Raw genomic sequence first — 15231 nt, 5'->3', positions numbered from 1 at the left:
TCAAGAGAGGTTCCAAAACTCTAGTTACCACTCCACTGCATGTAAATTTGATCAAATATTTCCACACAATTCTTACAACTTTGGTTATTGTACTCACTGCCTTTCTTACCTTCAAATTCACCTGAAAATACACAAAACAAAACTAACCATAAACCAAAACACACAAACTTAGATGGCGCAATGTTCCAGAATGGCCTTTAAACTAACTGCATTACAAGCAAATATGCAACGTCTCTGGAAGATGCAATAGCTTAGTTCCCTAAAGTCATATGAATAAGCAAGTGACACAACATTTCCTGGTGTAATTCATGACTGCAAGCTTCTTGTAAAAGTATGCTCTGCTACAATGGCCAGAATATGCACATTCTTAGTAAAAAGTAGTGCCATATTCCTTCTCCTGTTTTAAATTTTGGCAAACAATAAGAAATGGTATACTTGAGTATTGGTAAAAAAGAGAGACATGCTGGCAAAACTTTTCATCCTGTACTCATTGCTCCCTTTGACATTTGGTACTCTTGTCTGTCCTGAAGCAGGCAAACAAAAAACCTTTGACTGCACATCTCCTTTTTCAGTAATACACAAGTTCTGTTCCACAGGCGATCGGGTACATTCTACTGAGTGGCTTCCCAGGACATGGGAACAGTAAAGTATGGCATCTCAACACCTAATACAATGCTCCCAGAAGCATCAACGACTACAGGAGATTTTATAATCCAGTTGCATTAACTTTACTGTTTGTTTTTGGGGGGCTGGGGGGGGGGGGGAATCCTCGATGGCAATTTCCAATAAAACTACCACTATTCACGATTTTAAAATAAACTCTTCTCCAAATTCTGGCACTCAACAATTAGCAAGATGCAGCAAAAGTTATATCTAGCCAATAAGACCACCCCCAACTACCCTGAACAAAAATTGCACTCCATATACCTTTGTAAATATCAACATTGGCTTATATTTCTTTCCTTTCCCCTAACTGTTGTTTTTTTTTGTTTGCAAAGCACACGTATCTCCCAGATTGAAAGGTAAATGGAGACTCGACTGATAACTCTGCACAAGCTGCAGAATTAAGAAACCTGCCTTGTTTCAGTTGGTGATGTCACAAAGTTAGTAATAAGGAAGTAAATCAAACCGGTGTAACAAGACTGCACGATTAAGTTACAACACAACTTGGTTACCTTACCAAGTTGTCCTTCTGTGTGTTTACCCGTCCCTCAACTCATGTCCATAATAGAGCCTTTAGCTGTCGTGCTGCTACTTCCTCTCCCTGCTTCCAAACACTTCTCAAAGTTTCTCTCTTCCTCCAATTACAGCAAAGTGTCCTTCTCCTTCCCTTTTCTCTTCTGTGGCATACCACAAAACATTAACTATAGCAAAGGTGCTAGATACAAGCAAGCTGATTCTGTGAAGCTTACCATAGAAGTGTCCGAATCCCATGCTGAAAGCGATAACCAGTGCAAGTAAAATGCATTTATTCAGAGTGGTATTGAACCGATGTTGCTGCTGTTGCTGCTGTTCCCCATCCTCCACATCCTCACCAGGCTTTTCCTCTGTTTCGGAAGAAGACATTGTTTTTTTCCTAATACGTCGTCTTCGCAGTGTGGGGCTGGATTTACCACTGGTTTCATCACTACTCGATTCATCTCTGCTTCCTTCAGTCGCAGATACTGAAACAGTTATGTGAAAGATCATATAGGCTGCTATACAATAGACATTTAGGCTTTCTGTGGTTATCACTAACTTAACACATGGGGCAGTGAATTCATTTACAAATCTCTAAAGGAAAAATACTCCCATCCCCAGCGAAACGTGTTGGCTCCTATCCCTGCTCAATGCTGACTATGAAATATTAGCCAAGATGCTAGCAACTAGTTGGATGTGGCTGCTCTGGCCTTTATTCATAATGGACCAAACAGGGTCAATACAAAGCTGTTATTCAGAACACAATCTAGAATGGAGAATCTGAGGCTGTTCTCCTTGGAGAAGAAAGGATGAAAAGGAGATTTGATAGGTGTTCAAAATGGTGAGGGGTCGAGGCAGAGTAGATGGGGAGGAACTGTCCCCATTGGCAAAAACGTCGAATATCAGAGGGCACTGATTCAAGGTGATTGGCAAAAGAAGCAACAATGACATGAGGAAAACTTTTTCAATGCAGTGAGCAGTTAGAATCTGGACTGCACTGTCTTGAGAATTGGCTAATTATTTGAAGAGAAAAAATTTGCAGAACTTCAAAGGTTAAGAGGGGGGACAAGGCTAGGTGAGTTGCTCTGGCTGAGACCTGGCAAGGTACTACAGGCCAAATGGCCTACTGCTGCGCTGTTACCGTTTAATGACTCTATGATTGTACCACACTTGGCATGTGATCCACTTCTTCAAAACTGAAGACACACATAACACACACTAAAGTGTGAAATGCAAGAAAAAACATTTACACTCTGCAACTCACTTCAAAATTGGACAAGGAAGAGATACCGGTCTCTTTTAATTGATCTTTTAAGCAATGCAGTCAGGCTGGCCCAGATAAAGAACATCCTTCCCCCAGTGGATTACGCTGACCCTTCCCAAGCTTTTACAAAATAGTGACGGGTGGGAGGGGGAAGGAAACATAAACCTGTTAGAAGTTTATAAAATTATTAGGGGTATAGATAGGGTGAACAGTTGGGAGGCTTTTTCCCAGGGCGGATATGACAATTACAAGGGAGCACAAGTTCAAGGTGAGGGGGGAAAGGTTCAGTGGAGATGTGCGGGAGAAGTTTTTTTTTTTTATACACAGAGGGTGGTGGTGGTGGCCTGGAATGCACTGTCAAGTGAGGTGGCTGAGGCATATACGTTAGCGACCTTTAAGACTTATCTGGATAGGCACATGAACAGATGGGGTATAGAAGGATACAGACGGTTGGTCTAGATAGGAGACTTGATCGGCGCAGGCTTGGAGGGCCGAAGGGCCTATTCCTGTGCTGTATTGTTCTTTGTTCAGTTCAAGAACTTGCATTCCTAGCATCTTACAAGTATCAAACTAACCCACGTCACTTCACAAAGGCTGGGGTAACAGACATTGAGCAGGTTATATTTTTTATAATCTTCATTGTCCCAAGTAGGCTTACATAGGAAGTGGTCAAAAGAATATTCAAAAATGTAGGATTTTAATGGAGCATTTGAAGGTAGGTACAGATGCCACAAGGTGAATTGACTAAAAGATTGAATTCCAGAGTGTAGGGAAGAGATATGCATATCAATTATAATTGTAGAGGCTGCAAAATGGGAATTTGAACTGGCAGACGAGGCAAGTCCACAAATAGGTTTGTACAGAAACCAATTCATTGGGGTTTAGAAATTCATGAGATTGGTGAGGACTGATGGATTAGACAAGACATGGCATTGGAGTTCTGAATAAGTTAGACTTTGTTCAGGATGAAAGCTTGGGTGCCCAATTGGAAAAGTCAGGCCTGAACAAAGAACAAAGAAAATTACAGCACAGGAACAGGCCCTTTGGCCTTCCCAGCCTGTGCCGATCCAGATCCTTTATCTAAACCTGTCACCTATTTTCCAAGGATCTACTTCCTTCTATTCCCCACCCGTTCATATACCTGTCTAGATGCATCTTAAATGATGCTATCGTGCCCGCCTCTACCACCTCCGCTGGCAAAGCGTTCCAGGCACCCACCACTCTCTGCGTAAAAAACTTTCCACGCATATCTCCCTTAAACTTTCCCCCTCTCACCTTGAAATCGTGACCCCCTTGTAATTGACACCCCCACTCTTAGAAAAAGCTTGTTGCTATCCACCCTGTCCATGCCTCTCAATTTTGTAGACCTCAATCAGGTCCCCCCCTCAACCTCCGTCTTTCCAACGAAAACAATCCTAATCTACTCAACCTTTCTTCATAGCTAGCACCCTCCATACCAGGCAACATCCTGGTGAACCTCCTCTGCACCCTTTTTAAAGCATCCACATCCTTCTGGTAATGTGGCGACCAGAACTGCACGCAGTATTCCAAATGTGGCCTAACCAAAGTCTGATACAACTGTAACATGACCTGCCGACTCTGGTACACAATACCCCGTCCAATGAAGGCAACCATGCTGTATGCCTTCGTGACCCCTCTATCGACCTGCGTTGCCACCTTCAGGGTACAATGGACCTGAACTCCCAGATCTCTCTGTACATCAAATTTCCCCAGGACTCTTCCATTGACCGTATAGTCCGCTCTTGAATTAGATCTTCCAAAATGCATCACCTCGCATTTGCCTGGATTGAACTCCATCTGCCATTTCTCTGCCCAACTCTCCAATCTATCTATATTTTGTTGTATTCTCAGTCCTCCTCGCTATATGCAACTCCACCAATCTTAGTATCATCTGCAAACTTGCTAATCAGACCACCTATACCTTCGCCCAGATCATTTATGTATATCACAAACAACAGTGGTCCGAGCACGGATTCCCTGTGGAACACCACTAGTCACCTTTCTCCATTTTGAGACACTCCCTTCCACCACTACTCTATTCTCCTGTTGCCCAGCCTGTTCTTTATCCATCTAGCTAGTACACCCTGAACCCCATACAACTTCACTTTTTCCATCAACCTGCCATGGGAAACTTTACCAAACGCCTTACTGAAGTCCATGTATATGACATCTACAGCCCTTCCATCATCAATTAACTTTGTCACTTCCTCAAAGAATTCTATTAGGTTTGTAAGACATGACCTTCCCTGTACAAAACCATGCTGCCTGGAGGTTACAAAGTCATGGATAAGAGTTCCAGAGGTGGGCAGCACGGTGGTGCAGTGGTTAGCACGGCTGCCTCATGGCGCCAAGGTCCCAGGTTTGATCTCGGCTCTGGGTCACTGTCCGTGTGGAGTTTGCACATTCTCCCCGTGTTTGCGTGGGTTTCGTCCCGCAACCCAAAGATGTGCAGGGTAGGTGGATTGGCCACGCTAAATTGCCCCTTAATTGGAAAAAAAGAGTTCCAGAGGTGATGGGAGGGAGGTGGAATGAAATAAAGGCGGATAATGTTTAGGTAGTAACGAGTGGTCTTCCTAATGGGCTGGAGCTTGAAGCTTGGCTCAAGATTGAGCAAAACATTGGGGAGACAAACGGTTAGATTCAGCCTGAAAGAAGGACTTGGATCAGGAACAGGTGTCCAGAGTTTGAGACAAAAACTTCACATGTCGAATTTGGCTTTTCCAATCTTTAGCTGGTGGAGGTTCTAGTTCAATGGCTTGATTTCAGGTAAGGTGCGAAACAGCATTTACAGTAGTTATTACATTTATGGGGAGAGATAAAGCTGCGTGTCATTGGAACACATACAGAAGCCACCAGCGGGGCAATATATAAATAAGAACGAGAAGAGGCTCAGAGGTGTAACATTGGGCTCGCTTGATACACCCTGGGGGTGATTCTCCGAGCCCCACGCTAGGCCGGAGAATCGCTGCAACCGCGCCCCGATGCTGGCGCGAGAATCAGCGCCGGCCATGGGCCGCTGGAATCGGCGGGGCCGCCGATTCTCCGGCCCGGATGGGCCGAGCGGATACGACAGAGTCCCGCCGGCGCCGTTCACCCCTGGTCGCTGCCGGCGGGAACTCTGCGCGAAGGGTCGGGGGGCAGCCTGTGTGTGGGGGGGGGGGGGGGGCTCCGATGGGGTCCAGCCCGCGATCGGGGCCCACCAATCGGCGGGCTTGCCTCTCCACCCCTCCCGGGCCTACTTTCCTGCGCGGCCGGCCCCTGAACACACCAACGCCATGTTGGGGCCGGCGCGCTGAAGAAGGCATGCGCGGGTTGGCGCGGCGCCCATTTGGCACCAGGAAGGGAGGCTGGAGCGGCATGAACCGCTCCAGTGCCTTTCTGGCCCTCTGTGGGGGACAGAATTGGTTGTCCACATGCCCATTTCGCGCCGTCGTGAAACGTGAAGGCGTAGACGATGGCGCGAACACTTTGTCTCCATTTTGGAGAATCGCCCCCCTCTGTGTTCAGTCAAGGGGAGAAGCCATTGCAGGAGATTTGTGATGAAGGAACAGACATGAATGGAACTTTGAAAAGCAAAATGCCTTGAAGGTGGGGAGAATATGGAGATTGTTCGAGTGGTTTGACCATATCAAAGGTTGCAGCAAAGTGATCTGGCAAGGTGGGATGGTCTCCCTCTGTCACTGGCGGGTCGAGTACAGGCTAAAATGAATGTGTTGCCGCGATTTCTGTTTATTTTTCAATGCCTACCAATTTTCCTCACAAAGGCCTTTTTCAGGGAGATTGAGGGAAGGATTACCTCGTTCATATGGGGAGGGAAGGTGGCCAGAGTGAGAAAGATGCTGCTACAGAGGGGAAGGCAGGCAGGGGGTTTGGGTCTCCCGAACCTGTTGTACTACTACTGGGCGGTGAATGTGGAGAAGGTGCGGAGCTGGGTTAGAGGAGTTGCTTCCCAGTGGGTCAGAATGGAGGAGAGTTTGTGCAGGGGGTCGGGACTGAAAGAACTAGCAACAGCGTTGCTCCCGATAGCTCGAGGGAAATACTCAGGGAGTCCGGTAATAATAGCATTATTGAAAATCTGGAGGCAGTTTCGCCAACACTTCGGGTTGGGGGCAGGGTCAAGGGAAATGTTGATTCGGGGGAACCACAGATTTGAGCCAGGGAATTGGGATGGAAGTTTTCGGAAATGGGAAGAGAAGGTAATTAAGACACTAAAAGATTTGTTTCTTGGGGGTCGGTTTGCAGGATTGAAGGAGCTGGATGCGAAGTATGGGCTGGAGCAGGGAGAAATGTTCAGATACATGCAGGATCGAGATTTTGTCAGGAAGGAGATACAGAGCTTCCCGGAGAAACCGGCCACCACATTGCTGGAGGAGATGCTGACGACAAGGGGACTGGAGAAGGGGGTAGTATCAATGGTGTACGGAGCTATTTTGGAAGAGGATAAGGCACCACTGGAAGGGATCAAAGCAAAGTGGGAGGAAGTGTTGGGAGAGGTTATAGGGGGTCTGGTGTGAGGTGCTCCGGAGAGTAAATGCCTCCACCTCATGTGCGAGACATACAGCTGAAGGTGGTATACACAGCGCACCTCACGAGGCCGAGGATGAGCCAATTCTTTAAAGGAGTAGAAGATTTGTGGGAGCATTGCCTTGGGGGGTGGGGGGCTAATCGCGTTCATATATGTTTTGGTCTGGTCCAAAGCTAGTACTGGAGTACTGGAAGGAGGTTTTTAGGGTAATTTCCAAGGTGGTGCAATTGAAACTGGACCCAGGTACCCGGGAGGCCATATTCGGGGTGTCGGACCAGCCAGGGTTGGAAACGGGTGCGGAGGCAGATGTCGTAGCCTCCGTCTTGTTGATCGCCCGAAGGCGGATCCTGCTGGGATGGAGAGCAGCCTCTCCACCCTGTGCTGTGGCGTGGCGGGGGGGAACCTGTTGGAGTACTTGACTCTTGAGAAGGTTAAGTTTGAACTGAGGGGAAGGACGGAGGGGTTCTACAAGTCATGGGCATTATTCATTATGCACTTTCAAGAACTGGATAACATCGAACATTAGTTTGGGGGGGTGGGGGGGGGGCTGTTTATATTAAGGATGACTATGGGTAATCCCAGATTCTTTAAAAAAAAACATTTAAAATATATTTATTAAAGTTTTTTAACAACACAATTTTTCTCCCTTACAAACAATCCCCCCCCCCCCCCCCCCCCAACGTAACAAATAACGAAAAATCGCACTGAGCAAGATATATACATGGCAAAATGGTATATTTACATAGCTTTATACACTGGCTCTCTCTAGAACCCCTCTAGTGCCAGGCATGACCAAAACATATGGACATGGTTCGCCGGGCTCCCTGAGCACCTTCCACATCTGCCCTCCACCCCAAAGAACCTATTCAACCTCGCCCCCGTCAAGTGAGCTCTGTGAACCACCTTAAATTGTATCAGGCTGAGCCTGGCACACGAGGAGGAGGAGTTAACCCTACCTAGGGCATCAGCCCACAGACCTTCCTCGATCTCCTCCCCCAGCTCCTCCTCCCATTTACCCTTCAACTCTTCTACTAGCGCTTCCCCCTCTTCTTTCATCTCCTGGTGTATCGCCAACACTTTGCCCTCCCCGACCCATACACCCGAGATCACCCGGTCTTGAATTTCCTGTGCCGGGAGCAACGGGAATTCCCTGACCTGTCGCCTCACAAAAGCCCTCATCTGCATATATCTAAAGGCATTTCCCGGGGGTAACTCAAACTTCTCCTCCAGTGCCCCTCGGCTCGCAAATGTCCCGTCAATGAACAGGACCCCCATTCTTCTAATCCCCGCCCGATGCCAGCTCTGGAACCCCCCGTCCATCTTCCCCGGGACAAACCGGTGGTTACCCCTGATCGAGGACCACACCGAGGCTCCCACTGCACCCCTGTGCCGTCTCCACTGGCCCCAGATCCTTAACGTTGCCGCCACCACCGGGCTCGTGGTATGCTTTGACGGCGAGGACGGCAGCGGTGCCGTCACCAACGCCCCCAAGCTCATTCCTTTACAGGACTACATCTCCATCCTCTTCCATGCTGCCCCCTCTCCCTCCATCACCCACTTGCGGATTATCACCACATTTGCTGCCTAGTAGCTCCCTAGGTTTGGCAGCGCCAACCCTCCTCGGTCCCTACGGCGTTCCAGGAACCCTCCCCTTACCCTCGGGGTCTTATTCGCCCACACAAACCCCATAATACTCCTACCTACTCTCTTAAAAAAGCCTTTGGTGATCACGATGGGAAGGCACTGAAACACGAACAGAAACCTCGGAAGGACCACCATTTTGACCGACTGCATTCTACCCGCCAGCGAGAGCGGTAACATATCCCATCTTTTGAAGTACTCCTCCATTTGGTCCACCAACCTCGTCAGATTCAGTTTATGTAGGGCCCCCCAACTCCTGGCTATCTGGATCCACCGATACCGAAAACTCCCCGCCGCCCTCCTCAGCGGTAGGTTCCCTATTCCTCTTTCTTGGTCTCCTGCCTGTAGTACAAAGAGCTCACTCTTCCCTACATTGAGCTTATAGCCCGAAAACTCCCCAAACTCCCTTAAAGTCTGCATGACCTCCACCATCCCCTCCATTGGATCCGCCACGTACAACAACAGGTCATCCGCATATAGCGACACCCGATGCTCTTCTCCCCCTCGGACCACCCCCCTCTATTTATTAGACTCCCTGAATGACATGGCCAAGGGCTCGATCGCCAATGCGAACAACAGGGGGGACAGGGGGCACCCCTGCCTCGTTCCACGGTACAGCCGAAAGTACTCCGACCTCCACCGGTTTGTCACTACACTCGCCACCGGGGCTCTGTAAAGGAGCTTAACCCAGCTGATAAGCCCTCCCCCGAACCCAAACCTACGCAGCACCTCCCAGAGGTACTCCCACTCTACTCGGTCAAAGGCCTTTTCCGCGTCCATTGCTGCCACTATCTCCGCCTCTCCCTCCTCCGTTGGCATCATTATCACGTTTAAGAGCCGCCGCACATTAATGTTTAATTGCCTGCCCTTTACGAATCCCGTCTGGTCCTCGTGGATCACCCCCGGGACACAATCCTCGTGGCCAGCACTTTTGCCAACAACTTAGCATCCACATTGAGGAGCGAGATCGGCCTGTACGATCCACATTGCAGTGGGTCCTTGTCCCGCTTTAGGATCAAAGAAATTGTCGCTTCCGACATTGTCGGGGGCAGGGTCCCCTCCTCTCTTGCCTCGTTAAAGGTCCTCACTAGTAGCGGGGCCAACAGGTCTACGTACTTTCTGTAGAACTCCACCGGGAACCCGTCTGGCCCCGGGGCCTTCCCCGCCTGCATACACCCCAAACCCTTGCTCAGCTCCTCCAACCCAATTAGTGCCCCCAAACCAGCCACCTCTTGCTCCTCCACCCTCTGGAATCTCAGTTGGTCTAGGAATCGTCTCATCCCCTCTTCCCCCCCTGGGGGCTGGGATCTGTACAGCTCTTCACAGAAGGCCTTCAATACCTCGTTTATTTTCGTCGCACTCCGAACCGTGGCTCCCCTTCCATCTTTGATTCCCCCTATTTCCCTCGCTGCCGTCCTCTTACGGAGCTGGTGTGCCAGCATCTGACTAGCCTTTTCCCCATACTCATAGGTCGCCCCCTGCGCCTTCCTCCACTGTGCCTCTACCTTCCCTGTGGTCAACAGGCAAACTCCGTCTGGAGCCGTCGTCTTTCCCCAAGTAATCTTTCCTCCGGGGCCTCTGCGTATCTCCTGTCCACTCAAAATCTCCCCCACTAATCTCTCCCTTTCCATGCCCTCTGCCTTCTCCCTATGAGCCCTGATGGAGATTAGCTCTCCCCTGATCACTGCCTTCAACACCTCCCATACCACCCCCACTCACACCTCCCCGTTGTCGTTGGCCTCCAGGTACCTTTCGATGCACCCCCTCACCTTCCCACACACCACCTCATCTGCCAGCAGTCCCACATCCAGTCGCCACAGCGGGCGTTGGTCCCTCTCCTCTCCTAGCCCCATTTCCACCCAGTGCGGGGCGTGGTCCGAAACGGCTATGGCCGAATACTCCGTCCCCCCCACCCTCGGGATGAGCGCCCTGCCCAGAACAAAAAAATCTATCCGGGAGTAGGCTTTGTGCATGTGGGAGAAGAAAGAAAATTCCCTGGCCTGCGGTCTTGCAAACCTCCATGGGTCCACTCCTCCCATCTGATCCATAAACCCCCTAAGCACCTTGGCCGCCGCGGGCCTCTTTCCAGTCCTTGATCTGGAGCGGTCCAGTGCTGGGTCCAGCACTGTATTGAAGTCCCCTCCCATTATCAGGCCTCCTACCTCCAGGTCCGGAATGCGCCTCAACATGCGCTTCATGAATCCAGCATCATCCCAGTTCGGGGCGTATACATTTACCAACACCACCCACGTCACTTGCAACCTACCGCTCACCATCACATATCTCCCTCCATTATCCACTACGATAGTCTTGGCCTCAAATGACACATGCTTTCCCACCAATATTGCCACCCCTCTATTCTTCGCGTCCAGTCCCAAGTGAAATACCTGTCCTACCCATCCCCTTCTTAACCTGACCTGGTCCGCCACCTTCAGGTGTGTCTCTTGGACCAGAGCCACGTCTGCCTTCAGTCCCTTCAAGTGCGCGAACACTCGAGCCCTCTTCACCGGCCCATTCAGGCCCCTCACGTTCCACGTCATCAGCCGGATTGTAGGGGCTCTCACCCCCCGCGCCTACTAGCCATCTCCTTTTCTGGGCCAGTCCCATGTCCGCATCTCCCTCACCCTCCAGTCCCCCAGCCGGGGGACCTCCGTCCCGACCACCTCTTCTGTGTCCCATTCCCTTTCGGCCAGTGCAGCAGCAACCCTTTCCCCTCCCCCCCCCCCCCCGCTAGACCCGTCTAGCTTTTTTGCTCCCCCCATATCACTCCCGTAAGTCAGCTGACACCTGCTGACCCCGGCTTCCCCCGCCGTCCCTTTGACCCCCCCCCCCCCCCCCCCCCCCCACCCCCCGGGTGTGGGAGTCACCCAATCAATGTGCGTTGATTCGTTCCCCTTCCCGCGCGCGGGAAAAAACCCGCACTTTCCAAAGCCTGCCCCGCCCCCTCTGGCGCAGCTCCTGTCGCGGCCTTGTCTCTCTCCCCCAGCCCATGTAACATTTCCTGCGCATGATTGACCCCCTCTATACAACAACCATCACACATCAACCCTCAAACATCCCCCCCCACCCTCACAAACCCTCAGTTAGAGTCCAACTTTTCAGTTTGTATGAAGGTCCACGCCTCTTCAGGCGTTTCAAAGTACTAGTGTTGGTCCTTGTATGTGACCCACAATCGCGCTGGCTGTAGCATTCAAAATTTCACTCCTTTCCGGTGCAGCACCGCTTTGGCCCGGTTGAAACCCGCTCTCCGCTTTGCAACCTCCGCGCTCCAGCCCGGGTATATTCGGATCTCTGCATTGTCCCACTTGCTGCTCCGCTCCTTCTTGGCCCATTTCAGGACCCTCTCTCTGTCCGTGAACCGGTGAAATCTCACCACCATCGCCCTTAGCGGCTCATTTGCCTTGGGCTTCCGCGCCAGCACCCGGTGTACCCCGTCCAGCTCAAGCGACCTCGAAGGGGCCTCCGTGCCCATCATCGCCCCGATCATCGTGCCCACGTATGCCGCGGCATCGGCCCCCTCCACTCCTTCTGGGAGACCAAGGATCCGCAGATTCCTTCTCCTCGACCTGTTCTCCAGGTCTTCGAGTCTTCCCGCCCACCTCGTGTACCGCCTCGTGCCGCTCCACTCTCACCGCCAGGCCCAAGAGCTCGTCCTCATTCGCACTAACTCTTTTCTGTACCTCCTGGATCTTCACCTAGTGGGTCTTCTGGGTTATCCCTAGTCCTTCGATTACCGCCAGCATCTCCTTGCGCAGCTCCTCGAAGCAACGCTTGATGAATTCCTGCAGCTCTGGCCCGCATTCCGCTTTGTCTCCGCCCGCCGCCATTTTGATTTTTTTCGCTCGCTTCTCCCGCTGCTCCAATGCCGCTTTTTTGGCCGTTGCACTTCTGGTCCGGTCCATAAAAGTTGGAGGGGGACCTCTCTCTTCACTTCCCCACGGGTTGTCGTCAAAAGAATTCCGTTGGGGCTCCTCCAATGAGCCCGAAAGTCCGTAGTAGCGGGAGCTGCCGAATCGTGCGGCTTAGCTCCGCATAGCCGCAACCGGAAGTCAGTCGTAATCCCAGATTCTTTTTTGTCATTTGTTTATGTAAACATGCGGGCTGATGTTTGGGGGTTGGTGGGAGGATGGGATTGTTGTTATTGTTATGGGGATTGACATATCTGTTGCTGATTATTGTTGATTGTTGGTGGGTGTAAATTCGGGAGAAAATGTGAAAAAGGAGAATAAAAATATTTTCTTAAAAAAAGGTTGCAGCAAAATGAATGAGGATAATGTTTTGTTTCAGAAAAAAACGGATCAGTAAGTTAATGGAAAAATGGTAATTATACACCAACCAGATTTGAGAGAAATTAAAACCAAAAGATTCTGAGAAAGGACGTCGGGATGAATCAAAAGAAAGGAAGAAATTATACATATATTTAGGAACCAAGAAATTAAGACAGCATTTATAGTATATACATAGAATATCCTACAGCACAAGAGGAGAAGGGGGCAGCCAATTTGAACAATGATGAGAATTTCTTCACTCAAAGGGTCACAAAGCTTTAAGCTGGCATGGAGAGCTGAGAAAGCTTAGTCACCAAGTACGCTGAAGGTTCCGATCGATAGATTTTTGGACTCAAGGGAATTTGGGATCAGGCAGGAAAATGGAGTCAAGATTGAAGATCAGCCTTTATCTTACTATAGAATAGAACAAGCTTGAGCTACATAGCCTACTCCTGCGCCTTTTCTCACATATGTCCAATAAATTGCATTTTGAAGTGTAATTACTGTTATCTAGGTATCAATTAAAAAATCAAGCCTGAAGAATCTACAACTGATTTAATTCGTTTGAGCACATAAATGAAAATTGAACACAAATTAAAGGATTAAATCCTGTACAATGGCTTAATTAAGTTCTGTTTTCATAAAACGTGGCTTTTAAAATGAAACTTGTGACTAAGTTTGAACAAACCTGGAACAATTGGTGATCTCGTCAATGTTCTGGAGTTGTTAGCAAATCATTGATTTGAAAAGCTTTAATATAGTCTGCTGCTGCCATCATTTTACCTCTTTGAGCTCAGAATGAAATGATCTCAGCTAGTTCTGAATGGAATTTTGTTGTGAGATTTATCAAGAGCATTTAGGTGTTTGTGGGGGTTCTTACATGTCAACAGTAGAACAGCCAGAGCCTTGTGTGATCCCTTTTAGGGAAGTACCGCTGAGTTAAGTGCCACTCAGGCACTTAATTGGACAGCCATGGGCCTTCCCCAGGAATAAGGACCCCAGGGGACTGCCTACCCCTCTGCTTTATTCGCAGCCGGGTTTCCCTGGTGTCCATGGGCACTCTTTTTTGTTTTAAAATTTAGAGTACCCAATTCATTTTTTGCAATTAAGGGGCAATTTAGCATGGCCAATTCACATATCTTGCACATGAAAATCGCTTATTGTCACAAGTAGGCTTCAAATGAAGTTACTGTGAAAAGCCCCTCGTCGCCACATTCTGGCGCCTGTTCGGGGAGGCTGTTACGGGAATTGAACCATGCTGCTGGCCTGCCTTGGTCTGCTTTCAAAGCCAGCGATTTAGCCTTTGGGGTTGTGGGGGTGAAACCCATGCAAACACAGGGAGAATATGCAAACTCCACATGGACAGTGACCCAGAGCCGGGATCGAACCTGGAATCTCGGCGCCGTGAGACTGCAGTGCTACCAGGCACTCCTGAGGCCTTCCATGCTCGGCAGGCACGGCAGGGTGATTTATCGACCCCTCTTTTCAAATAATGATTTAATGTTAAGTTTCCGTTCTTCTTTGTTATTTTTGGGCAGTGCCCCTGAGGCACAATCAATTTGACTAAAGACGAAAGTTGTATCCAAACTGAAGCTTTATTGGTATCAGATGTGTGGCCTCACACAGCAGCTGGCAAAATGGCTGCGACTGGAGGACTCGCATATTTACACCCCGCCTCCTGGGTGGAGCCAGCAGGCAGGGGCCACGGGCGAACCTGTAGTGCAGGTTCTACCGTACATCCTCCAATACAAGTATAACAGTGGTTTACCACATTTATCCCCTGTTAAAATTGAGTCCGGCGGGGGTGGTGGATAACTATATACAATCATGATTTTAATATTTACAGAGCAAAACAAATGTCTCTTGGCGTCCAATGGATCGGTCAGAGGTTCAGCCGGTCCGGCGCCTTGTTGGTCCTTTGAGAACGACAAAGTGGTGACGGCGATGTTGGTGCTGACCTGGTCTAAGATGACTCCGGGAGCGTGCCAAAATCCTCATCGACGGGCGTGGGCAGGGGGAGGACGGACGGTCCTGGGGTGGTGGTGTGAGCGACGGGGAGGGGGGGGGGGGGGGTGGCACCAGGGGCGACGGGGGTGGAACCTGCTGGTGCCAGGTCCCTGAGGGAGACAGTATCCTGGTGGCCGTCGGGGAACGCCACGTAGGCGTATTGGGGATTTGCGTGGAGCAAGTGTACCCTCTCCACCAACGGATCCGCCTTGTGGAGTCACACATGTTTACGGAGAAGCACGGTTCCCGGAGCTGTGAGCCGAGTCGTGAGCGACACCCCGGGTATGGACTTCCTGGGGAAGGCAAAAAGACGTTCATGCGTTGTA

The 15231-nt window shown here is 50.0% G+C and overlaps 1 protein-coding gene across 8 annotated transcripts in view; it reads right to left on the bottom strand.

Annotated features, from left to right (window-relative positions):
* Positions 1 to 15231, bottom strand: part of ccpg1 (cell cycle progression 1) — a 96433-nt gene that overhangs the window by 24965 nt on the left and 56237 nt on the right. For all 8 annotated transcript variants that reach the window (XM_072470759.1, XM_072470765.1, XM_072470762.1 and 5 more), the window contains one exon: positions 1413 to 1664. In XM_072470759.1, the coding sequence (XP_072326860.1) occupies positions 1413 to 1664 (252 nt within the window). The remainder of the gene's footprint in view (positions 1 to 1412; positions 1665 to 15231) is intronic.

Source organism: Scyliorhinus torazame, chromosome 12, assembly GCF_047496885.1.
Source record: "Scyliorhinus torazame isolate Kashiwa2021f chromosome 12, sScyTor2.1, whole genome shotgun sequence".
In the NCBI taxonomy this organism is placed as follows: domain Eukaryota; kingdom Metazoa; phylum Chordata; class Chondrichthyes; order Carcharhiniformes; family Scyliorhinidae; genus Scyliorhinus; species Scyliorhinus torazame.
This window is presented reverse-complemented; position numbering and strand designations above follow the sequence as displayed.